Source organism: Manis javanica, chromosome 6 (assembly GCF_040802235.1).
Source record: "Manis javanica isolate MJ-LG chromosome 6, MJ_LKY, whole genome shotgun sequence".
In the NCBI taxonomy this organism is placed as follows: domain Eukaryota; kingdom Metazoa; phylum Chordata; class Mammalia; order Pholidota; family Manidae; genus Manis; species Manis javanica.
In genome coordinates this window covers 86,917,027-86,944,442 of record NC_133161.1, presented here as the reverse complement: position 1 = coordinate 86,944,442, position 27,416 = coordinate 86,917,027, and the positions used below count along the sequence as shown (strand labels likewise).

The window sequence follows — 27,416 nt, the reverse complement described above, 5'->3', positions numbered from 1 at the left end:
GTTCTTGAAAACAAAGGAGAGACACTGGTAGCAGTAAACACATGCTGGTGTGTCCCTCTTGACTCCCAGCAGCCTCCCCAGCCATACAGGATGCCCCACAGCCTGCTCCAGGCTCCCTGTGCACAGTGCACAAAGTTGGTGTCTCTTGGGTAGGCTGGAAACACAGCAGCTTAGGACTCTGCAGAATGTCTTCTCCACCACACCTGTCACCTGTGCACCTCTGCACAGGACAAGCAGGTGCACAGGGACCTTCCTGGTTTGAGAGGCAAGTGCAACACCCTCTGAAGTGTGGCGGTGGAAGGGGGACATGTAGGAACCAGTGTTCCTGGTCACTCAGGCATTTTCCAAATAAAGGTAATTGGGGAAGGGAACAGAGACAGAGTCTTACCTTCTACTTCTTAGAAAAAGAAAGTTTGTTCAAAGATTTGAATAGTCAAACCACACAACGGTTTATATGTAGTAAAATTACATAAAATTAAACTCTGTCTTTTCTTAGATCATCACCTTCTCCAAATCCTTCCCAGACATCTCTGACTGTCAGGTCAAAGACCTCTGTTACATGCTCTCCTAGCTCTATGTTCTTAATGGTAGTAGTTATCAGAGCTGCACCTTTACATTTCTTTGTGCAGGAGTTTGATTCCTGTGTCTCCTCACTTGACTGTAGGCTCCAGGATGGCAGGAAGCATGTCAGGTTCTGACCCCCATCTCAGGTCCACTTACACCCTAGCCCAGCCCTATCCTGGGTGTTATAGCCCCTTGGTAAATGCTGATTGAATGAACAGGTAATTGAATGAGGTATAAGGACCAACAATAGGTGTTTAGCTACAGTGAAGATACCTCCCTCTTTAAAATATGTTTTCCAAAATAACCTAGCATGTGCACACACATATTAAGGCTATATCTCTGCTATTTTAAAAAAGATAAACTATGTGGCATCTAGAAATGCTTATTACCTTAACTTTTGGCCTACTTATTTCTTCTTTTATGATGGCCTCTCTATGACTACCCCAGGCTAGGGCTGGGTGAGATTGGACCTGAGATGGGGGTCAGAACCTGACATGCTTCCTGCCATCATGGAGCCTACGGTCAAGTGAGGAGACACACGAATCAGTTTTTTTAGAGAATTTCTTACTAGATCCCCCTCTTACTCCTGCAACTCTGAAGTTACTAAATTACTTGTGCTTGCGTCCAAGACTGTGCTACTGAGAGGAGAACAGAATAGCAGTAGGCATCAGGAACCAGGCACAACCTGGGGAAATGGAGATGAAGCAAACCTTGCTTACATTGTGATCAGTGAAATCTTTGTTACTTTAATTTGCACCTACCAACTAAAAGCCATCGAGCAAAAATTGAAAGGAGGGAAAGAGGTACCATCTCTTACCCTTTTGCTCTGAAATGTGGCTTTACATCTGGGACTGTCAGCTGTGATTCACCATGTCCTGGACTCAGCTTGTTAACCAAATGAGTAGTTGTTTTATTTTGGGGTTTTTTTGGTTTTTTTTTGCTTTATGTAAACATGGATTCCTTAATACTGTGCTCCTGAGGTCTTTTACCTCCTCAAATATCTGCTCCTTGGGCTATGGGAACTTCAGGTGCTACAAACAGGGATGTCTCCTCTCTCGCCAGACCAGACCTTGATTCTATTATGATTATTATAATGAAAATTATAGGACCTCCAAGAAACAGAGATGGGTCAAAGGGTTTTGCTTGCCCTTCAGTCACCCTCAAATTACCAAAGCTTCTTGAATTCTACCTAAACGTGGGGATTCTTCAACCTTCTGAAAGCTTTTGGTCCTCAATTTGAGCCTACTTCTTCAATAAAGTGGGGCAGCTGATAGACGCCCTTACAGGAGAACTTGGAGTAGAGGAAAAAAGTTGTTCTTACCTCTTTATTTACTTTCCGTGGGACAGAAGTTTTAGATCCATGTTTTTCTGGGTTCTACTGTAGAAACATAAAAAGAAGAGGCAAGTGTGACTTCTAATCAGAGAGGATTTGTATCAGGGAATTGGCATGTTTTCTTTTTTTTTGTCAAAGATATGCAGCCTATCTTTTGGAAGGGACACAGAGGCCTTACCATTGCCCTTAAGAGCAGTTGGCAAAAGCTGCTGGTCATCAATTCCACTGAATTCCTTTTAGAGGAAAAATACCCTCACAGGCTAAATAACATTACAACCCCAATGAGAAGAGTTTTCCGAAGGTCCATGACACACAAGTCTATTTTCTTTTCCTTTCATTTTTGGTTTTTTTCTTTTGTTTTTTCTAATCTTCCTTAATTCAATTATCTTTTGCCTTAAAAAATAAGACCAATACATTTTCTCCAAAAGAAATAAAAGATGCATTAACTTTCTTCCTCTTAACACACGAAGGATGTGTGTTAAGACTTGCACGAATAGACGATTTATCTCAGAACACTTTCAAACCTAGTAAAAAGCACTGTTGGTTACATTTTGCAAATTTGCCAAGACTAGGTAACTTAAAATAATAAAGAAAAAAAAAGCCAGGGTTATGGTCCTGTGTTGCCAAATAAGCAAAGCTACTAGAAGAGCCAGAAAGAAATGCATTCTGATATGCTGCCATATTATTGTCCCAATAACAGAGGGAAAAAGAACTGTCTACAGTTCTCTTTGACAGCCTTCATTAATCTTTAAGATTCTTTACCTCTCTTTACCAAGAAACTGGATTCACTCAAATGTATATAAATATCGACGGCAAAATTAACTGGGATTTAGATAGCCTAATTCATCTCCTCTCTTGATGTCAGTAGAACTGAGGAGGAAAAGGTATTTTCCTGGTGTGAAATTATAGATGTGTGTGGGTTCCCCTATGTTTGAAATGAAAGAGATGAAATGGAAGGATTGAAAAGATGAGAAAGCAACTGGCAAGGTTTGATTTGGCAGCCTCAAAGCTGGGGCCACGGGGAGGGCTGGCAGCTGCCCAGCCCGCAGCATTCCAGGGTTTTGAAACACCGGCAACAGGTCCCTCATTTGTTCCTTGGTAGTTACCAGTGTTCACTGTCACCCCAGCTGGGTTGCTAAGATTTCATGGAACGAGTGTTGCATAGATTTGAAGATGAGAGGTAAAAAGGAAGGCAAGCAAGGTAGCAGGTAGGAGTTGAGCCATTAGCACAAACTTAATGCTTCTCTACCAGAACCACACCAGTAGAAATAGCCAGGGTCACCTTATATGTCCTAACAAAGAAAATTCTACTCGTGGGTCTCAAAATTCCCAAGTACCCTCCTTTGAAACTATCCACAAAAATAGTGCAATGGAAGGCTGAAATATTAAGTGAAAGGAATATCTTTCTGGATTTTATTTATTACCAAAAAAACATGCAGCAGGAAAATATCCAAGTGAAAATGTACAGTATGTTTCTGGCCATCAGAAGTCTTCTGCACCTGCTGTTGTCCTGGTAGTGAAACATTTGTGCTGAAGAAGACATCAGCAAGTCTGGAGAAGATCTGAGAAGGACACCTTATAAAGAGTCAATGTCCAATCAAGCAGACATGACTTTCAAAAACTACTAAATCTCTCTTGAATATTTCTGGACTGTTCTATATTTCAGTGCTTCAGTATGAGATACTGGTTCAAGAACCGTGTGTTGTTTCTCCCAACAGTAAGACCAGATTCCGATGGATCCAGGAGAGCAGCTCACAGAAAAATGTGCCTGCCTTTGGTTTGGATGGAGTGTACATTTCGGAGCCTTGTCCCAGTTACTGCAGCGGCCACGGGGACTGTGTTTCAGGGGTGTGTTTCTGTGACCTGGGGTACACCGGTAAGGCTACAGACATGTGTCTGATGGTTGTTTATAAAATATTAATCTCTAATTACTATATTTCATTTCAGATCTTCCAAGAGTATGCATTCTGAGATTATTTTTCTTTAAGTCTTAATTGTAGGAATTTGTAATCCAGGCACATAGGTTACTAAAATATTTTGTAGTTTGAGCCACCTGAGGAAGAAAAATATGATAACACAAATTCACTGCTTAAAGGAGTTATTTATTAGTAATAGTAATAATGATTAACATAGTTTGAGGCCCTGCTGAATGCCAGGCATCATAGTAAGTGCTTTTATTTCTGCTCATATAATTCCAATAATAACCTTGTGCCATCATGCTGTTATTGTCTCTTTTTATGTTTAGGAAATAAATACAGACTCTCCCAAGGTCACACAGCTAGGAATTGCTGAAACTAGACTTCAAACCCTGGCTGTCATTCTGTAAAACCCAATCTGAAACTCTTACTCACTTGACTTCAGGGGTAGCCTTGTGCTCTTTACATTGCTTTTTGTAAGAAATGTACTTTGATAAATTTAAAATAAAAACCAAATTATGGAATGATAGATGCAAGACTGCCAAAAGAGAACTTTACAAGGGAAGTATTTTCTGACCACAGTCACCTTTGGATGTTGCTATAAGCAAAAATAAAAAAGGAAGCAGAGATTAAAGAATAAAATGAAGAATATATTATAAGCTTCAAGACCTCTTTTTAGAATTTTCCCAGAGGCAACTTTAAAAGGATACTTCCCAGCTTCTCAGTGCTCTGCCCTTCGTCTGGCACTTGACCGACAACAAACACGTGTTGCTGCAGGCCTTCTGCGGGGAGTGCAGCCGCTCGTGGCATCCAGGGTGGTCTTTTGAAATCTGGGACTAACTCCCCTTGTTGATCCTATAATAGGAGATAAACAACTCAGCACATTTTACTATGGATAAAATTTGTTTTTCAGCTTGCACAAATCCTCTAAATAGCAAGAATCATGAAAATGTGTGGTTCCCAATGTCTCTCTTCTAAAAAATAAAAATTATAGAGGCAGAATAGTGTTTTTGATGATGGTAGTGATGAGTATATTTAGGTAAACAGTTGTGAAATACAAACCTCCACATGGTTTCTTTCCCCGACATCTGTGGAAATGCTTCTTTGCCTAAGCTCTGTACATTATGCCTTCTGATATTTAGTGATTTCAGCAGAACCTCTCCCTATGTATTTCTTTTCTCTGAAGCTGCACAAGGAACCTGCGTGTCTAACATCCCTAATCACAGTGAGATGTTTGATAGGTTTGAGGGGAAGCTTAGCCCTCTGTGGTACAAGATCACTGGAGGTCAGGTTGGAACAGGCTGTGGAACACTTAATGATGGTAAATCTCTCTACTTCAATGGCCCCGGGAAAAGGGAAGCAAGGACTGTCCCTCTGGACACCAGGTATATCAGGTAAGTAAGTAACTCATGTACTCCCCTGTGAACTTGGCATTTACCACCATGTGGTCTAACCCAAAGCACTCTGTTCTGTTATTGAAGGTTTACATAATAATGTTTCCATATATAGATTCTGATATGTAAAAATGAAGCATAACTTTAACTTAATAATAAATAGGTTCTACAAAACTTAAATCACAATTCATTAATCAGTACTCAGTCATTACAAGACCTTTAAGTCTAATGTATGTCAGCTTGGTTTTCTAAAGTTCTCTGTTAATATGAAGACTGTTTGGTATAATTTTTAATATATGCCAGGTGAACTAAAGATTTTTTTTCCCTTTAAACTGTGTGTCAGAAAATGATATATCCTGTTTATCTACATTTATTTGTATTTGTTTACTAGCAACTGCTCCAGAAATTTTAAGTACCTACACTGACACCTACTGGTAAAATAAATACCTACTTGGCTTTAAGGTCAAATGAAATAGTAGCACATCTAAAATAAAACTGTGCTTTTTTATTGTCAATTAAATTATTTGAGAATTGGAAGAAAGAAAACTGAAGAAATGTTTGAAACTTTTAGACATCATCCTCACTAAAATCTGGGGCTCTGTGTCATATTTTTTCTGCCTTCAGTATCATTCCCCTTCTGAGTTCTCAGAAGAATACAGGTCATATAGGCTCTGTTGGTTTACCAAGACCTGAGGCCTAATTCACATCACATAGAGTGAGTGTCAGTTGGGGAAAATTAAACCATCTGAATCTAAATCGGTAACATAAGTAATTATCTGGCCTTAAACAAATATAGCATTCAGCTTATTAACCCTAGATTTTTTCCTCATATTGCATTTTCAAGGATAGTATTATCTTGATTAAAGGAATTTCTATTTCAATGATTTCATTAAATTACATCAGACTGTCACAATGAAATGGAGGTAAACTATTTCCTTTTGTTTTAAAATCATCATAGAATAAAATTAATGGTCACGTTAATTAACTTTTTAAAATAGTGACCAGATTAACTTACTTTATAATCTTTGTAGTTTCTGCTTGTCATATGCCCTTTTTATCTTAAAACAATACTTAAGAATCACAGTTTTTTTTTAATCTGTCAAAATACAAAAGGTTAAATCTCTTCTAAATACTCAATTTGTAAGTAAACTGAAATGCTTGTTTGTTTGTTTCCCAGACTAGTTCAGTTTTATATACAAATTGGAAGCAAAACTTCAGGGATTACCTGCATCAAACCAAGAGCTAGAAATGAAGGTAATCTTCTATATTTCCATAGAAATTAAAGTTACTGTTGGCAATTAGTCTCCTTTCTTCCCAAAGTTTGGCCAGGATTCTGCAAAGGGATACACTACCCTGAATTACTCCTTCTCTTCTCTTCTCTGTCATTAAATGGGTAGCTGAAATAGAGCCATGATCTCTAAGATTCCCCATCCAGGTCCTTATGCTTGAAAAGCATCATGTCTGTTCTGTGTCAAAGTGTATTTTGTTTTAACATCTGTCCCTTTACAACTTGTCCTAGGGAGAAAAAAATAGCAGACTTTCACATTCAGCACAGGGTTAGAGACTTTTTGCGTAGGGCATTACTGAACACAGGTAACGCTTTTCTTCCTGCCCATGAACACTGTGAGGGTACTGGAATCCTTCTGTAGAAGAAGCAGTTAATAATAAACATTAACTTTTACTGAGCACCTATTATGTGCAACAAGCTGTTCCAAGCATTTCATTTGTACTAGTTTACTCTCTATACCCCTTTGCCATAGGTACTACTATTAGTCCTATTTTATAGACGTAGAGGCCGAGGCACAGGAAGGACGTTACCTACTCAAGGTCATGCAGTTAGTGAGTGGATGAGCAGAGATCCCAACCACTCATGCTGGCTTCAGAATGTGAGTCTTAACCACCGACATACTGCCTCTCTCCTTGCCCAAAACTCTATTCTCTAGGCATCCATACCATCTTCTGCCTCAGTGATTCAGTTCTAAAAGAACTGCAAAAGGCTTGAAGCATACAGAGCTTCAGGAGCTCTATAAATATGATGGGATTCCTAAAGGACCCCAAGTGTGAGTTGGCTCCTAGCACAGAATCCATGGGCTTCTCACATGGGTCTTACTACAAACCTTGATCTCATGAACCACATGTGAAGACTTTCACAGCTTCTGTATTTGTTATTATGTCAGGCATGACTGTGTAAAACCTATTGGCCTAAACTGTACCTGTGAGTCAACACAACTACCGAGAGTGCTGTTCATCAGTTCTAAATGTCCTTGGCCCTACCATCCCTAACTGTAAGTTTTCATGACTTTTTCTGAGTATCTCAGTACTTTCAATCTAGTAATAACCCAGATCATCCATTTACTGAAGCAGCAGTCTAGAAACTTTCATAGACCCTTTTGTGTTTCCTAATCTCTTTGACAAATATTTCTCAGGAATCTGCTCTAAGCCAGACACTTCCAGGAGCTGCCCACACAGTGTTCCCAGGACTCATGCATCAGTCATATGAGCCAGGTTACGCTGCAATAACAGAGAGCCCTTTAAAGCTCAGTAGGTTGAAAACAAAGTTTTCTCTGTTGTGCTGCATTTTCACTGTGAATCTATCTAACATCCTCATTCTAGCACCGGGATAATGAAGCAGCTGCTGAGTGGATTCTGAGTGTTGCCAGCCATGTGGCAGAGGGAAAGAGACAATGAGATGAAGGGCACAAAGTGCAAACGATAGGGAAGAACCAGTGTGGCACCAGTGATCACAGCAAACAAAATCCCTGCCCTTAACAACACAAACATTAGTGAGGAGTCATCAAATAAACAGTAAAGAAGAATAAATAAGCAAGATGTTAGACGAATCAGCTAGATGGAAATAAATAAGCTGATAAAATGGAAAGTAAGCTTCTGCAGGAGATGTTGATCTAGATAGAGTGGTCTGGGAGGGGGCTCACTGAGGAAGTGACATGGAAACTGAAATCCAAAGGGTATAAAGGAGCCCACACATGATCAGGGAAAGTTTTCCAGTCAGGAGAAACAGCAAAGCTATGAAGAGGAGAAGAATGGTATTGAAGGAACAGAAAGAAGGCTAGTGTGGCTCGGAGCTCATGACGGATGGGGGTGGTCAGAGATATGGGGCAGGAGTCGAGTCAGGCAGAATCATGCCGAACAACAGTAAGGAGAATGCGTCTGAATCCATGTGTCATGGAAGCCAACTGAAGGCTTATATGCCAGGCAGCAATGTAATAATAATTTATGTTTTTACAAGATCATCCTACAGAAACAGTAAGTAGTTCAAAGTGAATATTTCTAGAGCACGTGCTCTGCCTCACAGAGACAGGAGCTTTGAGAGATGCCGAAGAGGATGGGGTCCTGTCCTCAGGACCTTGTTTTCTCATTGAAGAGGTAGAGCATTTTAATGCTTTCTTTAAGCCTTGTAACAAAATCACTATTTTAAAATAGCTCATCGTAGGGACAGTATTGCAATTGTATGCATGACTCTTCTGAAAATTACAGATCTGTATCACTATTTGTATATGAGTTTAAAAAAATTGAGCAGATTTTACTGGGAAGCAACCCCTTGTCATAGATATGATGCTAGGCTCTATCCTTAACCTCTGATTACCAGTGCTATTATCTGCTCTGTGAGGCAAATTCCTGGGGGGTCGCTTTAGGAACAAGCAACTTTTTTTCAACCATTCTTGAGCCATTTTTTTTTAAACTCCCGGCTGTGTAATTCACATCCCACAGGCATTTCTCAGCCTTTTTTGAAAACTGGTCGTTAAAATGTACATCTGCCTAAATCCTAGAACAAAACTCTTCTGATAAAAGTAAAGATTTTCTACTTACTCAAGCTGAAGCGTCAACTTACATGTTTGGAATTAAAAGCAAAATTAGGCTATTTTCAATAAGACTGGGCAGAAAGCAGATGGAGTGGTAATTTAAAATGAGAAATGTTTTTTACATGCTCTAAACACTCAGTAGATGAGCTAAAATGGCTTGGTGTAGTCAGATGTACAATGTGTTAGACGACACAGCTAATGCGACTCAGCATTTGATATGGAATATGGGTACTGTCCCCTTTCTTACATTTCTCCCTTCTTTCATACTTGGGAGTTCCTTGTCCTTGGCAACTGGGGCCCTCATCTCTGCATCTTGCTTCTGCCTGAGGCATATGTGACACTCCTAAAGAAGTTCCTGAGGAGAAAGGCTATGAGCAGAAGCCAAATGGAATAGGGCCTCTTGAGCCATGCTTCCTGTAATCTAACATACATCTGAATCCTTTCAGAGGCTTTAAAATACAGATTCTGATTCAGAGGGCCTGGGGTGGCAGGTGCATAAGAAATGACTCCAAAACTGGGTGGCTGAAGACAAGTTATTTTCTAGTTTCTGTGAGTCAGGAATTCAGAAGCAGCTTAGCTGGATGGTTCTGTCTCAGGAGTTCATGAGGTTGCCCCAAGATAGAAGCCAGGAGGGGTACAGTCATCTGAAGACTCACCCAGGGCTGGAGGATCTTTATCCAAGATACTCACTCACACGCAGTTGGCAAGCGGCCTCAGTTTCTCCCTATGTGGACCTGTCCAGAGGCTGCTTGAGTCTCCTTACCACCTGTCAGCTGGCTCTCCACCGAGCAGGAGAGCAAGAAAGAAAGAGCAGTACCTTTAGTGGCCCTGTCCCAAAAGTCACTTACTGTCGCTTCTACCATATTCTTTGGTAGAAGCAAGCTACTGAGTCCAAGCACACTCAGAAAAGGGAGAATCGAGCTCCACTACTTGAAATCTGTGAATGTGTTTTAAAACTACCACAGGTAGGAACTACTCCCAACTTATGCAGGTCCTTGGACAGTACATTGAGTAGAAGGTACTAGAAAGAACCAGCCAGTGGAATTTTGTTCTCATGATGCTTCATTTCTGGTACTATAATTTATCCTCTGAATAAGTTATCCCCAGATAACTATCTAAATTATTCCATCTCCCTCTCATCTTACTAAATGTAAACTCTATTAACACAAATGTAAACTGTATTAACATAGGAAAGACTACAGAATGTCTGCTCTCTCAGCCACCTAAAATCACATTCAAAAGCCAATAGGACGTATTTTGAATAAACATCAAGGGTTGGAGATGGGAGTTTTGCCTGACACTCCTCCACTTGACTAGAGTAGAGACCAGAAATACCCTAGCTTCAGTTTTCTTCATGAACTTGGCGTGACTCCCTCCCTTCTCCAGCACCTGGGTCTCGCCTCTACCCATGAAGCTCTGCTGTTGTCTATACCTGTATACAGATTACTGTTTTCCCAAAGAGCTCCCATTCTTTGAGCTGTTTTTATCCTCTGATTAAAAATGATGATGTGTTCTGTTTTAAATGTGGTAAGATTAATTCTCCTGAGAATTCTGATTTTTGCCTTTTAGCCGTTGTTTTTCCTGTCATTATCCCTTGCCAGATGTGGTGACGATAATTCTATGTGCAATAAATGAGTTTTAAAAAGCTTTCTTTTAGTTCTATATTTTATCATATTTCCTGAAATCTAATTGTAGTAAACTCTTTGATATCGAGCATGAGAAAGGGATTGAGATATTCTAACCAGTCAGCAATGAAGAAACTAATAAGTCATTGTATGTATCATGAATGATTTAAAATTTCCCAAAAAAATGTTAGAGTATAATGAAATTAATGTAACAAACACAATTTTACTGAATATAATTTCTGTGAACACTCAGAAAGTACTTCAGTATCCCTAGTTATAATTATGAATATGCAGTGCCAGGCTTAGGAACAGTAACGGAATAAGGAATTAGAAAGGTACCGAGAAAGCCCTCAAAAAATATGTGTGTGTGTGTATGTATCTGTGTGTGTGTGTGTGTGTGTGTGTGTGTGTGTGTGTGTCTTCTGTTGATTCCCACCATTTCATCATTAACAGTGTTTCCCCTTGTATTCCCCAGTACCCTTGCCCTCTGTCCTCTTTTTAAACACAGATGTTTCTGGGTGAGGTATCAAGGGCAGCACGTGCAGTGCCTTCACTTTAAGGGGCATGTCCCTAAGTCACGTCTCTCTGGTGACAGACAGCGGGACCTTGGGTAGATGGGGTGAGCGAAAGGGGAAAGGGTGACACAGAGAAAGACAGTAGAGCTACCAGTGGAGGGGAGTGAGTTTTTCTGCTCTGCTGTTTAGTAATTTGGCTATATTCAGGCTTCACTGACCGTGGTCTGCCAAAGTGTGAAATGCCAGTAAAAGGATCCTGCTGCTTAATAGAATTTCCGATTGGGCTGTGCTTACTGTCTAGTGCTTCAGCCAAAAAGAACACAACTCGACTTTGTGCTGGGAAGATTGAGATGTTACTTCTGCATATATAATAATGATATGAGACTTTGTAATGTGCAGGACAGAATCTAAAATTCAAATACATGGAGTGGATTTTTATGTCTCCCTTACCAAGCTACTCATCGCTCATACTAAGCTGAGTGGTCTTTTAAAGAGCTTATGTATTTTCTTTCTCCATTTCCTGGGAGTTGATGCATTAAAAACTGTCAAAGAATTGATGAGCCTTCAGGTCTACTAATTCATGCCTTGGAAGTTAGAAGAATGTGCCCTCATTCTATGAGATGCAATTTAAAGTTTATGCTACAGTCTCACCATTTAAAAAACACTGTTCCTTACCTTTTTGCCTCTAGGAAAGCTGTCCAAGTAACTGGATTTATGTCTTTAAACTCAGGGCTTGTTGTTCAGTATTCAAATGACAATGGAATACTCTGGCATTTGCTTCGAGAGTTGGACTTCATGTCATTCCTGGAACCACAGATCATTTCCATTGACCTGCCACGGGAGGCCAAGACGCCTGCAACAGCTTTTCGATGGTGGCAACCCCAACATGGCAAGTTCCTGCTCACCCCAACTTCCCTGGTATCTTGTAGATCACACAGTTAAAGCCGCATTATATTGTGTGTTTCTTAATTTTCTGTAATTTCCTAGACAATTGGATTTAACATCACAGTTATAAACATATTCATATTGCTATCTAATGAAACTTCTCTAATTGCCTTTATTCATCTGATTTCAGGGAAGCATTCAGCCCAGTGGGCCTTAGATGATGTCCTTATAGGAATGAATGACAGCTCTCAAACTGGGTTTCAAGACAAATTTGATGGCTCTATAGATTTGCAAACCAACTGGTATCGAATCCAAGGAGGTCAAGTTGATATTGACTGTCTTTCCATGGATACGGCTCTGATATTCACTGAAAGCATAGGTATATATTTCCACCAGATAAAGGGGGAATATTTAATTAACTAGAGGACTCAATCAACTAAACCTCAAGAGGAGATTCTCTGATGTAAAATTGTGTACATAACTGCCTGTCCTGGGGAAGGCTCTTGGGGAAGGAAAAAAGACTTGTCCTCTAATGTAACTTGGCAAGCCCAGTGACAGTTGCCACTGGAACTGTCTCTCACAGAGCATGTTATAATATAGCCAAGGTTTCTTAAAAACAGAGCAAAAAATATCTATCTGAAGATATGTTTCATAATTTGCAGAATGGCAGACATGAGATTCTATGTTAGGCCTTCTCAAGATAGTAAAGCTTTTCAGGTTAACAGCCTTCCATTATTTCTGAGTCTGCTAACCAAAAAGAAACTGTTAATGTGAGGTGGAAAGTCTCAGCTCCTATGAGGTACTTCACATATGACATGATTTTTGTTTTCTACTGAAAGTGTTCATTATAAGCAAAAATGACACATTTTTTTAAAAGAGCACAATTATATGCTACCATTAAACTTTCCCTTTTTTGTAGGGAAACCTCGTTATGCTGAGACCTGGGACTTTCATGTGTCAGCATCAACCTTCTTGCAGTTCGAAATGAGCATGGGTTGTAGCAAGCCCTTCAGCAGCTCCCACAGCGTACAGCTCCAGTATTCTCTAAACAATGGCAGGGACTGGCATCTTGTCACCGAAGAGTGTGTTCCTCCAACCATTGGCTGTCTGCACTACACAGAAAGTTCAATTTACACCTCGGAAAGATTCCAGAATTGGAAGCGGATCACTGTCTACCTTCCACCCTCCACCATGTGAGAATTGTCTTCTGGCTCCATGTCAGAACTTTAGGTTTCTGTCACCTAACTTGAAAATAATTGTGATTCCACTTGGCAATTCATTCTATTACTCTCTCATGGTAATTATGCATGGAATGTGCCAGAAAAAAAAAAAGTGCAAGGTGCTTTGGGTGGCAGTTTTTGAATGTGGTTAGAGAGTTCCAAAAGCTTTATGAGACTGAACTTTTCTGTTCTTTGGCAACTTGAAGACTGCCTACCAGATTCCGTTTTTAAGCTGTTTTAAAAATAAATAGTCTACCCAATAACCAGACTGATGCTTATTCACATAAAGCAGTGTGTGAAATCATCACACATTGAGGAGTATCCTTAGTTATTTGCTTGTTTGTTTTTAATCTCAGTACCACAGAAAGAATAACAGGTTGGTTCCCTTGGAATGCTCACATTGTTTTACATCTTTCTTCCCTTCCCCAGCATTTCAGATCACATTCAAGAGCTGTATTTGACTTATAACAGGCTTCCACTTTTGTGGTTTAGGCATTTGGAGAATTTGGGGGTCTTTCTAGACTCTGTTGTGTACTGTGGTGGCTGGTTAGGGATTCTGCCAGCCTGGGACTGTTCCCCTCAGATCCCTGCCTCTCCCTTCCACTGCACTGTTCTGAATTGCTGCAAGTTGGCATCTGCAAGCTGCATTGGCCAACCTCCTGTATCTGCTGGCCTCCTGATAGACTTAGACAGTGGCAGACAAGAGATTGGAGGGTGAAAGGAGAGAGAATCCAGGGTATTCCTCCCCCTCCCTTTCTGCCTCAAGTGTATCTTGGCCAACTTCAGAGGCTCCGCCTCCTTCTGAGGGCCCTCCTGGGGACCCTGGCCCCTGGGCTCCAGCAATGAAGTCCCCTCCCTTGTGTCCCTACAGCTTTGGACTCGTAATGGCTTCCTGACTTTGCTAAACTTTGCTTTCCCCACCGCCCCTGTAGGCTTCTCAGCTCTGCCACTAACTGCATCCAAATCTTTGCATTAAATTCTGTGTTAAATGCTTAAAGTGGTTTCTGTTTTATTGATTCAATTCTGATTCAGAGATGCACAACCAAGTAGCAGAACTAAAATTCAGCAAACCAAAATTTTAATGTTTAACTTAAAGTGGTTTCCTATGGACTCCCAGACTTTTAAAAAATACTTATGTGTAGTTCATTTATTCACTTTATTTTTATTCAACATTTATTAAATATATGGAGTTGTGTTTCGGAACTCTGATACAAAATGAATAAGCTGATGCCAAGATCCGAATATATTATTTGGGGTAACAGAGATCTAAGCAGTTATTTATGATATAAAATGATAGCAGACATAATACTCAGGAATATTATTGCAACACAGGGGGATATCTCCCCTGACTCAGTTTGGGGAGATCTGGGAGCCTCCCAGAGGATCTGATGTCTGAGCTGAGTCTAAATAAGTGATGAGAGCATGTCCTAGTGAAGGGGGCTTGCTTGTGGGAGGGCATTTGTGCTGTTGTTAGCAAAACAAAATCCCAGAGACCAGAAAAAGCATGAGTTGATGGGGAAATTCAAGGATTCAGTGCTGTCAGAGTATAATTGTGAGGCAAGAAATAGGGAAAGATAAGGCAAGGGAAGAGGGCAGATGATAAAAGGACCTGTGTGTGATCATAAGCAGTTTGGCCTTGGTATTGCATGTGCTGGAGAACCACTGAAGGGTGTTAAGCATAGTGGTGACGTGATTAGATTTCTGTGAAGAAATGGCAGCTGTGTTGTGTTTCTGGAGAACTTGTGTAGGGGAAACAATAGTGATTGAAATGTTACTATTGAAATTCTGCTTCAAGCCGACTGTGGTCCACATTCCAAATAAGTGACTAACAAACTTGGGCTATGCTGTCTGTTCCTAAATGAGTGACTGCTACTGCTGTTCAGTAAGGCTGCGTATATTTCTGGATAAGGTAATCTTCTGATAGTATATTCCAAATGGCAGTGGCAAACAGAATAGAAAGTACAGGGGCACATCCCATCATTCTGGTCCTAACCTTTAGGGAGCCAGAATCTCAGGTGCCAAATACAGGCAGCAGTTCAATGGGGCTTACATTTCCTATCTCAGGAACCACCCAGGGACATAGAACAGGAACCTAGTGGCAAGAACTTTGTAAGATTCCAATTCTTCCTTCATGTTTATCATCCTTGATCTCTTTCCCAGTTCTGAGTAGCAGTAAAAGCCTCAAAGCAAAAAACGAAAATTCTACATGTAGTTCAAACGGAATAAATTGATAGTTCAAAATAACTTTCCCATCACTCACAGGTTCAGAGACTTGTATGAAAGAAATGATGACATATTTACAAAGCTCATTTTCTGCTCTCCTGTCTGTAGACCCAGAGGAAATAATCACCCAGTACATGGTATGACAATAAAGTATCTCAAATAAGAGGGAACTGGCACCCAGAGTTTGGCACATGAAGGCAGAAGGAGAAATAAAATAAATGTTTTTGTGCTTTTGAGGTGGCTTTGACACAAACCAAGTGTGTTTCCTTTGGCTAGATCTCCCAGGACCCGGTTCAGATGGATACAGGCCAACTACACTGCAGGGGCTGGCTCCTGGGCAATCGATCAGGTTGTACTGGCCACAGGGTGCCCTTGGATGTGCTCGGGACGAGGGATTTGTGATGCTGGGCACTGTGTGTAAGTTAATAAAACAGGCAATTTCTTTTTTTTGCATTGCAAAAATAAAAATGGCTTCTTGAACTCATGACAATGCATTTCCTCCACTCCTTTTTTTCTAGGTGTGACCGGGGCTTTGGTGGAACTTGCTGTGTTCCTGTCACTCCTCTGCCCTCAATTCTTAAAGATGATTTCAATGGGAATGTACATCCTGACCTATGGCCTGAAGTGTATGGTGCAGACAGGGGCAATCTGAATGGAGAAACCATCAAATCTGGAACATCTCTCATTTTTAAAGGGGTCAGAGAATATTCTACTGCTTTACACTAGGACTGAAATTCCTTTTGTCTTTCACTGTTCCACACAAATACATTTCTGACTTGATTCAGATGGCGTAATGTTTTAGACATAGTTATCGTCTTCTAGCCCATACCAACTTCAATCCAGTGCTATCATTTTTTTAGGATCACACAGGCATGAAACTTTTCCTCTGCTTGGGTAAATCAGACCTTTTTTCTTCTGGAATTATGTATATAAAAATTATGCATACGTAATTTCAGAATCCTGTCTTCTGCAACGGAGCATGTTACTGAATATTTACCTTGCAATGTATTTTAAATGGTTTTATGAAAGGTCTTTGTTTTTCCTTTCTTTCTTCTCATTTCCTCTTGTCAGTAGAACCATTCAGTGACTTTAAGGAAACAAAACATTGAAGACAAGTTAAATAGCATTCTCAAACATTGTCAGTATATATTTGTATTTCAACCTAGATGTCAGTTAGAGAGGGTTAAGCAGTTGTGTGAAAGGCTCTGGCAACATCTTCATATGTGAATACTTGGTATATCCCACCTTCCTCCACATGGGGAAATAGGCTGATCTAGGAGAATAAATGAAATCTTTAAAATCTGAAGGGTTTCTGTACAACCTTAACAATTAACACCCAATACTTAGAAAATTGGACATCCTGAAACTCTCAGTTAGAGTTAATAGATGTTCCCTATCATCCTTGTTTCAATCCAGAATTTCTAAGTGTAGATAAGAAAGAAAAATACTTTGGGGTCTGAGAGATTTACAAGTTGTTTGGAGTTGTGAGGAACAAAGAAATTGAGGCAGAATATTTCAGAGTAGAAATCCTGGTTTGTGTGTGTGTGTGTGTGTGTGTGTGTGTGTGTGTGTGTGTGTGTGTGTTTTAAGTTCTGTCTAAGGCTTTAACTCCCATTACCCCTAGCTCACTTCTGATCTGTTAAAAGTGGTTGACAAGACCAAAAAGCAGAAGCTGTGTGCCTTTTCACGATTCAGATATCTTTACCTGATCAATTTTTCAGCAGTAGCATTAACCTAGACCGTAGATCCTATAAAGGAGGAAGAACCATAGTCTTTTATTCATCCAAATGCAAGAACAGCCAAGCACTATATGTTTTAGATACATTATCAGCTCTGCGAGATGGAGAGAGGGCTCAGATTGTACCTTTCAGTAGGTTGCAGTCTGACCTAGAAAGGTACTTCTTCATAAAAAAGGAAATGATAGTCTCTTTTTATTGTTTATAGATTCAATAGTACTACCAGCTATTGAAATAACTTGTTGGATGCAAAAGAACTCCTCACATTTAGCACAAATGAATTACTGAACTGGAAAAAGGATGAGAAAAGAAACATATCTGTGTCAACCATAATATATGCATAAGCAGGGCTTGACAGTTCATGTAATTAATATCAAGTGCTGAACTATATACAAATTTTGCAAATAAGAAAGAAAGATACTTTCATATCACAGATCATGTCCACTTTGAACAAAATTGCTCCTACAGGATATAGTGTGAAGTGGATCCTTTTATGACTGACTTGTATTTGCCGGTGGGAACAATTTTATACTTAAATTCCGTAAGCAAAGGGGAAGAGTAATCATATTCTTTTATCATGATGTTAGCAAGGGATATTTATAATCTGGATCTACACCTATTAACCTGACAGCGTTTTCATTCTAAGCTGCAAAAGCCACCTTTCCCTAGAGCTTCAGCCTCCACATGGCACAAAGCTGTAAAAACATGCAGGGCTTCATGCTTGTGTGTGAGGGACACACACTGGTGGAAACACTGAGACATGAAGAACAGGCACTGATCGAGTATCCTGGACTGAGCAGGGCAGTGAGTTACTAGGATGAAAGGAAAACAAAGCCTGGAAATACAGGTGTTTACACAGAAACCTTCCATCCTGGAAGTTTGAATCTCTGCTTTGTGAAATTGAGGGAGGGACGTAAGTGCCATTGCCTTCTTCATTATGTTATCAAATAATTCTCAGTGATATCAAAAAACATTAAATTCTAACTTCAACATTATCTGGATTTCTTCTCCCAAACCAAAAGATGACTTAATAAACAAAACAGTGGTATCTCATAAAGGATGGAGGATAAATTTCAGAAACTAATATATCTGAGTTCAAATCCTGCCATCACCACTTACAAACTATGTAATCTTGGGCAAGTTACTATCCCTCTCTGAGTTCCAGTTTCCTCATCTGCAGCATGAAGACAATAATATCTTTCCCTTAGGAGTGCCAGGTGCTTTAAAGGAGTAACATATGTATTTTAGAATTCAACATGTTGTAGCCACTCACTATGTGGTTGCTATTACAAAATTCCATTTAAAATCGTTCAGCTATTGAGGAATATGCTCTACAGTAAGTGTTAAGAAAAGGAAGAATTTGCTTTCTCTAGCTAAAATTACATTTGGTATTTGCGAGTTGATAATTAAGAAATCAGTGGGCAGTGTCCCATCAGTATCCCACAGCCTCCTACCACCGACCCGTCACTCAGAAGTCACAGCTCAGAAACAAAAAGGCCTGTTTGCACTTTAGGACATTTACATAGTGAAATTCTATTTTACTAACTGTCACCACAATCCTGTGTATACAGGGAAAAAACCAGCTATGGGGCTGCCAGTCCCAGGCAACCAGAAATGGTTTATTAGCAGAAAAAATTACTAAAGCTAATGTGATCGCTCTCCTTCTTCCTTGGCTTCCCTGCATGAATGGTTACAGCTGAGACATGGGGGCTTGCTTAGTGATGCCTTATTTAACTTGACCAACTGGAGGGTGTTTTGTTAGCCTGAATGAGAGCCTCTCGGGGCTGTCAGAGCACACAAAGGAGTAGTAAGTTCCTAAGACTCCTAGGAACCCTGCAAAAGTTACCTATTAGTTCCAGCTTCCAGCAGGAGCACGTGGCACACGTCCCATCTGTTTCCTCCTTACTCCTCTCACCACAGTGTGATCGAAGGAGGCTAGTTTTTTAAAAGGCCCGTAGATATGCAATGCTGCCATTTTTGCACTCTAAGTGTGACTTAGAGTTGAAACAATGAAATTGTGTTATTCAGGCATAGGAAATGGAAGCCCTAAGAAAGAGGAAATGATCCATTTTTCATTTTAAACTGGACCAAATATTGCTTCTTGATCACTACTTATATGTATCTATTATTTAGCTAGTACAAGTTAGGTGTATAATACCAAAGGAAAATAATTTTGCAAATAAGATTGCTTAACATATGTGTTTTTGTTTTCAGGAAGGACTAAGGATGCTTATTTCAAGAGATTTAGACTGTACCAATACTATGTATGTACAGTTCTCACTTAGGTTTATAGCAAAAGGTAAGTCAGTTCTATGGGTACAAATTCATTATTTCCCATCAAGTAAATTCCCCCATGTACAATTCTTCCTCCACAAGGAAATAGTGGATTTAAGGCCCATAAATTTTGCTTTATGAAAGAGCTAACATAAATTTCCGTAAATAAATGTTCAAAAATGTTCTTCTAAAATACAAATTCATCTTAATATAAGGGTAAGATAACTAGCTTTTTTATAATAATTTCATACAGCTGTAGTAATCACATTGGTTTTATGGTAGTTAAATTTATCATCATGTCCCTGAGTCTTTTTTCCACCACTACTTTCTAGCTATAAGAATTTTAAATTTAGAAACATTAACTTATGACAGCATAGAGAATATAGTCAATAGTTCTGTAACATCCTTCTATGGTAACAGATAGTAACAACTTTAGCTAGGGTGAGGATTTAATAACGTACATAACTGTTGAATCATTATGTTGTATACTTGAAACCAGTATAATATTGTATACCAACTACACTTCAATAAAAATAAGTAAATAAAATAAAATATATTTGACATATAAAAAATTTTTAATAAATACATAATTTAAAAGATAAAAAGCATTCACTTACAGAAATCTTGGATCTTTTATAGATGTGAACCCAAAAGAAACCAAGTGTTTTTCATTCTGACCTTTCATATTAAACTAACCAATTTTCTTAACAAATAATGCCATTTGAATATGAAAAAAATTTAAGCAGATTTTGTTTGTATCCTGACATTTAAATGTTTGACCCTTTGTAAAATCGTGATGCCTATAGAATCCAAACAATTTCATGTAGTATTTCCTAAATGAAATACAGAAAGACACTTGTTCATATTTGAAGAAAAAAGAGAGGCAGATGCTACTGTGTGAAAATCCAAGATTTGGTGTGTGTTTGGGGATATACACATACAGAAACCCCAACCTGTCATCACTTTAAGTTGCCTCTGAAGTATTCGGACTATAAAGCCTCTATGTGAATATAAGTTGGTTTATGCATTGATGCCAAAGGAATAGTCTAAGAACTTACCATTTCCCTTTTTTTATCACCTGTGTTATCTTCTTCCTAGGTACTCCAGAAAGGTCTCACTCTATCCTATTACAATTCTCCATCAATGGGGGAATCACTTGGCACCTGATGGATGAATTTTACTTCCCTCAAACAACCAACATACTCTTCATTAATGTGCCCCTGCCATACATGGCCCAAACCAACGCTACAAGATTCAGACTCTGGCAACCTTACAATAATGGTAAAAATACACGTGTTCTCCTGTGATCAAAACTGACTGGCATGTTAACATGTTTGTTTCTAAGGTATGAAGGAAGTGTTTGTCAACTGAGGGACTTAGCTGTCCATAGTACACATTTTACATTACACACTCCACTTTTAAAGAGTCCCAATGAATTTTCAACTTAATAAATCTTTTTCATCTTTTCATACTTGGCTCAAATTCTCTTGATGATGTATATATAGCTGAATACTCTCATAGAGCTAAGGCTTTTAAAAAATACTCCAAAATGACCATTAAGGACTTATCAACTGTAACCACATTTTTGCTGAATTCATTTAGCAATATATAGTTCTTCTGAGTGTGGCATTTCATTAGTGAGACAGAACAACATCAGAGCAAAATGCCATGAGAAAGTGAGAGGGATTTACATACACCAAGCAGATAGAGCCTTAGATAAAATATTCTTATCATATATACTTGCTTTGGTGATGAGTTAAAATGAGTGTATAATTTAATAACATTTTCAAAGGGTAACAGAAAATGATTTTGCAAACTTGTAATGTTTTATTGCTTCCTATATTTGTATTAACTGCTCATCATAAAGGACCAGGCTCTACCAAATCATTCATTTAATGGCCTAACTAGCATGGAGGTATCACATTACGTGGATTCTTTGTAGAGGTAACACAGAAATGGGTAAGAAAAATATACTGCCATCTCTAAAATTTAACTATATCTTTTATAACTAGTAAGTCAAAAATAAAATGAATTTAACATGAGAACAGAAAAAAATAACCTTTTATAATCACTGAAAAAAGTAAAAAAAGAAAAATACTAAGGTTATATCTACAGGTTCCTGTTTACAAATCCTTTTTAATACTGTGCAAGGATTGTGATAAACATAGGAATCAGTGAGGAAGCAATGTTTGGGACTCCTGATATTTGCACATGGCATGGTCTTACCTTGTTTCCAGTTCCCAAACAGTGCTTTGCAAAAACAGCCTAGGTTTGCCCCCCAACATTATCTTCCTTAAACACTCAGCCTAAATTGCTGAATCAAATTCTATGACAGACTCAGGAATGATTTTACGAGTTTTCTTTATATTCCCACATACCTTCAAATAAACATAGGAGTTTTGAAAAGCATTAAGGGAAAGAAAGTATTATGTAACAGTGTGTTTTCTTCTGTGCAGTTTTTAACAAGTAAATAAAATTATGTATCAGGCCTGTGTTTTAATGGCCATGGTCCTTTAGCCTGACTGATGCATTATGTTAAGTCATAGGCTGACTCTAAAATGCCAGGAGCTGTTCTATGAATCAGTTAGTGTACCTCAGTTCTAAATCCAGAGGCTGACTGCCCACTCTCACAGATTGCCCTAAACCGTGGAAACATAACTCAGAGCCCACTCTTGCCGATGAAGGGTCCACAGCACCCCTGTGACTGGAGGGACAACACATTTTCACAGGCTATTTGTCACAGCTTTTTGAAATTAGTGCAGTTGCTCTATACTATGTCAATTTCATATGATAGAAAGCTTAATTTTTTCACATTTTTATCATTGTAAATACACTGTTACGTAGTTTGTGTTTCTTTGTCTCAAAGAGTATCTTTAACCTGTTACTGAGTTCCTTCTGCCCTGCACTTTCTTTCATTGAGCAAAACTGTCCATCGGGTTTTCACCATTGGAAAAACTTCCTTTATCCAAAAATACCTTAGGTAAGAAAGAAGAAATCTGGATTGTTGATGACTTCATCATTGATGGAAATAATTTAAACAATCCTGTGATGCTTCTGGATACCTTTGACTTTGGGCCCAGAGAAGACAACTGGTTTTTCTATCCCGGTGGCAACATTGGTCTTTATTGCCCATATTCTTCAAAGGGAGCACCGTAAGTATTTAAGAAGCTAAAAAAAACCCCACTACTCTATACAAATCCTGATGAACTTTTGCCTAAATGGATTCCTTGATTTCCTTATGTAACAGTGAGGAAGATTCAGCAATGGTGTTTGTCTCAAATGAGGTTGGTGAGCATTCCATTACCACGCATGACCTGAGTGTGAATGAGAACACCATCATACAATTTGAGGTACTTGACTTTGTTCTATTAGAAATGCTTTAGATTTTATCTTGAACAAAAAACTAGGAAAGAAGAAGAAAATCTCAGATAATTTCATATGTTGTAACTTTCCATTTTTGTGCAAGGACAAAAGAGATTTTACATCATGATTTATTTGCATTAGCAGATCCAATTGTCCTATTAAGGTTCCTTTCTGAATTTTTGTCCTATATTTATGATAGAATCTCCTCACCTACTACAATGGGAAGTTACTGAAATAAATAATTTTAAACATTATAAAAATGAAAGGACATTAGTATATACAGTATGATTTATTCATTATTTGTGTCTACTACGTAGGACCAAGGTCAATTTAAATATAGTTTATACCATGCAAGCTCATTTATGTAATATTTATCATGGTGTCATGAACTTTACAGATAAGGTAATGCTACGGTGTTTTTATAATTCCTCTGTATTTGATTAACATTCATGGACTCCTTTATTTTTCATGAGAGCAAACTAATAATGTATAAAAGAGAACCTTATGAATTTTGAAAACTTAAATAAAATCAGCAGAACCAAATGTCCATTGTGCCAATATTCAATGGTATTAACTTTCAAAGATACATATTTCATAATTGAGGTCCATACCAACCATTGGACAAGCTTAAAATAGTGCCTAATTATATCCATAAAATTCTGAATATTTGTTTTTGGTTAACTGTCTGCACCCTAAATTAGAGTTGTCACTTGTATCTCACAGTCCTGACTGAATGATGCTTTAGTGGAGAAATTCCGTATCTATTTTAAACTCTCTGTTACATTTTCTAACACTTATACTTTACATGTTAATAAAAAGTAATGCCTGTGCTTTTAAGAGGTCTGTTATCAAAAGAACCTAGGTGGAAACAGTGCCTATGGATGAAAAGTTATCAAATCAATAGTTTACTCATACGAAGATAATGAAGTTCATCAAAAACAAAAATTATTTAAATATAAACACATCCAGTTGCTGTGGCCGCAAGAAAATATTAATCCCAAAAGCAAGAACGGAAAATTTCATAGAAAGAATCCTATGGATTTATTTAATTAAGTTTTAGTTTAATTTACATGAAAATATAGGAAAAGAAATGGGTTGATTATTTTCCTAATGACTAGAAAGGTCTTTCTCAGAATGCTCTTCCTGTGCCAAGGAAATATTGGCAATGATTTTATTTCGTTTTGTTTTAATATTGAATGTATATTTAGGGTTCTCCACATGCAAAACTTTGGGCATTATTTGGAAGGTGTCACAAAAAGGAAAACAGAAGTCCTTCCTATCTAGCAGACTGAAAAAAAGTTGATGATTAGAATTAGGGAAACAGTCTTTTTATTACAACAGACTTGGCTTGGCTTGGCTATGAAAGTGGACCAAAGGTAAAACTTGGAATTCCTTGTCAGCCTCTGCCTCACTCGCTTCCTAGTTTTTTATAAAATGAGAGAAAATAAATTTTTTATGAGGCCTTTTGAGGTTCCTTATGAAGAAATTATTATTTAAAGGTAACATACTGATATTACTCAGTTAGGCAAAACAATTTCATAGTGTTAAATATTGCACCAAGCTAGTTCCCAGGAAAGTGGACTTGAGACAATAATGAAGAAGTGGCGAATCATTTCAAGCTTATTGCTTGAGGTAATTTGTATCATTTTTTTTCTTCCTCCTCAAGATCAATGTTGGGTGCTCAACCGACAGTACATCTGCTGACCCGGTTAGACTGGAGTTTTCAAGGGACTTCGGGGCCACGTGGCACCTGCTGCTCCCTCTCTGCTACCACAGCAGCAGCCACATCAGCTCGTTGTGTTCCACCGAGCACCACCCGAGCAGCACCTACTTTGCAGGAACCACGCAGGGCTGGAGGCGGGAGGTGGTGCACTTTGGGAAGCTGCATCTTTGTGGGTAAGGACTTGCCACTTCAGGCCGGATTTTTCTCATTTAATGGTTTTCTCCCTCTTGTCACTGTTGTCTTGCCACTTTATTGGGGGAAATTTCCACCTTACATTTCTTCCTCACTTCTCCACTTGAAGCAGATCAATGAATATTTAAAACATAGGACACCGAGCTGACATGCTATAACTTATAATTTGAAGATAGATTTTAAAAAGCTCACCTCGGCCTGTACCCTGCAGTGGGGTCTCTGTCCCTGCTGGTCTTTGTTAGGTCACTTAGAAAGCAACAGAAATGTGGTTTCCCCTAATGTTGTAATCCCCATCTCACAATACAGATGCAGTTAGAGTTTTACGACTTTGAAACGTTGCCTGCCTGTGTCTCCCAGGCAGGGAGGATGGAAGCCCACAGACATCCTCAGTGTCTCTTAAAAAAATTGTTAGCTCTCTTCCCCCAGGCATTCCTACTCTTTCAACCTCCCTCAGCATTCTTGTTCCATATATTCGACTCTAAGCTGTTTGGAGATAATGGACTTCAATTCTAACAGAAATGAAATGAGAAGTATAGTTCAAAAAATAAAGCTAATAATATAAGTAAACAAAGAGAGGGTGTCAACAAAGCAGCCTGCCTCGGAATGTCTTTTCCCTCAGAGTAAAGAACTTACACTTTCAGAGCATGTCAAAAAAAAAAAAAGAAGAAAGCATTAATATCATACTTTCAAGATGGAAATAGATTTACATTCCCAATGTGAAACTCAACATAATTAGAAGTCTTGGGTCTCTGAGCAGAACTACTAATACCTAGTACTTTTCCAAAAAGGGTGAAAATGAATTTTCAAAAGTCTATATTCTTTTTGAGCATAAGCCATTCATTCCTTATCATATTATCAGCATAATTTTTATACCTTGATTGCTAAAGACTTTAATATTTTGTGTTGTCAAGTTGGTCATTTATTAATTCTTGCTTTTACACCAGGATATTATTCTCATATAAAATCCAACCATTTATAAAAGTAAGCATTGCTAAGCAAAATGTCCTCAGGGTGCTTGAGACAGACAGAGCCAGCAACTCAGCCAGCACAACTGGGAAGCTGCTACTGGGGGGATGGGAAGCAATGGCAGTAGACAAATGGATAGGGGGAAATAGCTCAGGAAAAGCTTTTTATCCAAAATCAGTTGTATTATGTAAGATCGTATGTTGCCAGAAATACAAAAAGGCTTACAAAAAGGCAGAAGAACTTACCGGAAACATCCTGGGGAATTGCACAGAACCTCCTCAAGAAGTGTGAGGATGTCAGCAAACGGACTTTGTGACCCTCATTTTTACCATGCCGACATTAACATCGCTCTGCAAACTAGAACTCTCATTTTCTGGAACTCTTTATTTCCTGTTTCTGGAAAAGAAAATCTGAACCAATCAGCTGTGGCCAGAAAGTCAAGTGTTGAAAACAGAAGCGTATCTGCAGAAAATCCATGTTTCTGGATGGTGTGTGGTGTAGGCAAGGAGTAGGGGGTGTGGGCTGGGGGCAGGATAGGAGGCCTGGCTAGCCAAGCACTTATTTTGGTATGTTGAAAAGCTCCAGGTTTTCTCTTGTATGGACCTCAAATTTCCTTCAGCTATCCAGATAAGAATTAGATTAAACAGAAAATTATTAGAGAACCCTAAATACAGGTTGAACCTATTAAAATAGAGCCCTAAAGATAGGTTGCAAGCCTTGAATTTCAATTGTTTTAACAACAGACTTGCTTCAGCAAGTTCCCTCATAGAAACAATCCTATTTAAAGGAGTACGAATGAAATCAGGTCACAGGACAGCACTCCAGTGTCACAGAGACCACCTCACTTAGCACTGGTGATGTCCCCTGGGCTGTGCTTACACATACAGCACGGCAATAAAACCTGGAAACTGAAACAAGAGGAATGCAGACATGTATATTTTCATGGTATCGGTGTCAGTTTAAAATATATCTCCTCCAGTCATAAGGGTACAGAACTTAGGCCATCATGCTATTTGTCATCTGTGTCATTTGGAGGCATGCCCACTGTCAGAATGATAAAAAAACCCTCCTTTCAAACTACCGTCAACCATTTCTGCAAAGAGAAGAATTTGCCTTAATAGTGTTATCTGGTCCTTGTTTCAGGAAAAAAATTAGCACTCTTCTTAAAACCCATGCAGGCATGAACTGCTGGAAGGCAAAAGTGAAATTTTCTCCAATTCAGTGAGCCAATCCTTGGTATTCAACATGGTGCATAGTAGCAGCACTAGTGCTCGATGCTAAAAATGTATATAAAAGCCGTGTTTAAATTAACCCTTTCTGTGTACTTACTGGACACTCCGTACCAAAAAAAAAGTACGATAAATATTTTCAGGTACAGCAATGGCCATATTTATCTCCACATATAGTCAACTCACATCTGAAGGATAAATATTGAGCCTCTGTCAAATTTTATTCACATCACCTTTGTGTCCTTTTCATCTAGAGTCTTTTTGTGTTTAAAATTTCCTAATTGCTTTTGTTTTATATAGTTTCATAATGAGTCAACTAAGCTCCTATTTAATGAAAGCACTGTTGTGTGCTTGAAATTTTAGGTTAATGCTTAAAAAACAGATCCTTTTGAATACCACTGGTTTGGGAGAACAAAGCTGACATCCATCAGGGAGGG

The 27,416-nt window shown here is 38.8% G+C and overlaps 1 protein-coding gene and 1 long non-coding RNA gene across 4 annotated transcripts in view; one reads left to right on the top strand and one right to left on the bottom strand.

Moving 5' to 3' along the window:
* The window catches only part of RELN (reelin), a 514,773-nt gene that overhangs the window by 425,826 nt on the left and 61,531 nt on the right, over positions 1–27,416 (top strand). For both annotated transcript variants that reach the window (XM_037001388.2, XM_073238979.1), the window contains exons 29-41: positions 3,616–3,773; positions 5,000–5,207; positions 6,385–6,461; positions 11,899–12,057; positions 12,244–12,432; positions 12,973–13,246; positions 15,773–15,913; positions 16,015–16,192; positions 19,447–19,531; positions 20,605–20,787; positions 22,487–22,658; positions 22,754–22,856; positions 24,536–24,765. In XM_037001388.2, the coding sequence (XP_036857283.2) occupies positions 3,616–3,773; positions 5,000–5,207; positions 6,385–6,461; positions 11,899–12,057; positions 12,244–12,432; positions 12,973–13,246; positions 15,773–15,913; positions 16,015–16,192; positions 19,447–19,531; positions 20,605–20,787; positions 22,487–22,658; positions 22,754–22,856; positions 24,536–24,765 (2,157 nt within the window). The remainder of the gene's footprint in view (positions 1–3,615; positions 3,774–4,999; positions 5,208–6,384; positions 6,462–11,898; positions 12,058–12,243; positions 12,433–12,972; positions 13,247–15,772; positions 15,914–16,014; positions 16,193–19,446; positions 19,532–20,604; positions 20,788–22,486; positions 22,659–22,753; positions 22,857–24,535; positions 24,766–27,416) is intronic.
* On the bottom strand, positions 3,780–26,107 carry LOC118968909 (uncharacterized). Of its 2 annotated transcripts, none has more exons than XR_005056784.2 (3): positions 25,996–26,107; positions 16,494–16,583; positions 3,780–4,668 (listed from the first exon to the last, which is right to left on the bottom strand). It is a non-coding gene; the product is annotated as an uncharacterized lncRNA (long non-coding RNA). The 2 variants fall into 2 exon arrangements; XR_012132370.1 differs by lacking the exon at positions 3,780–4,668 and adding an exon at positions 12,021–12,151.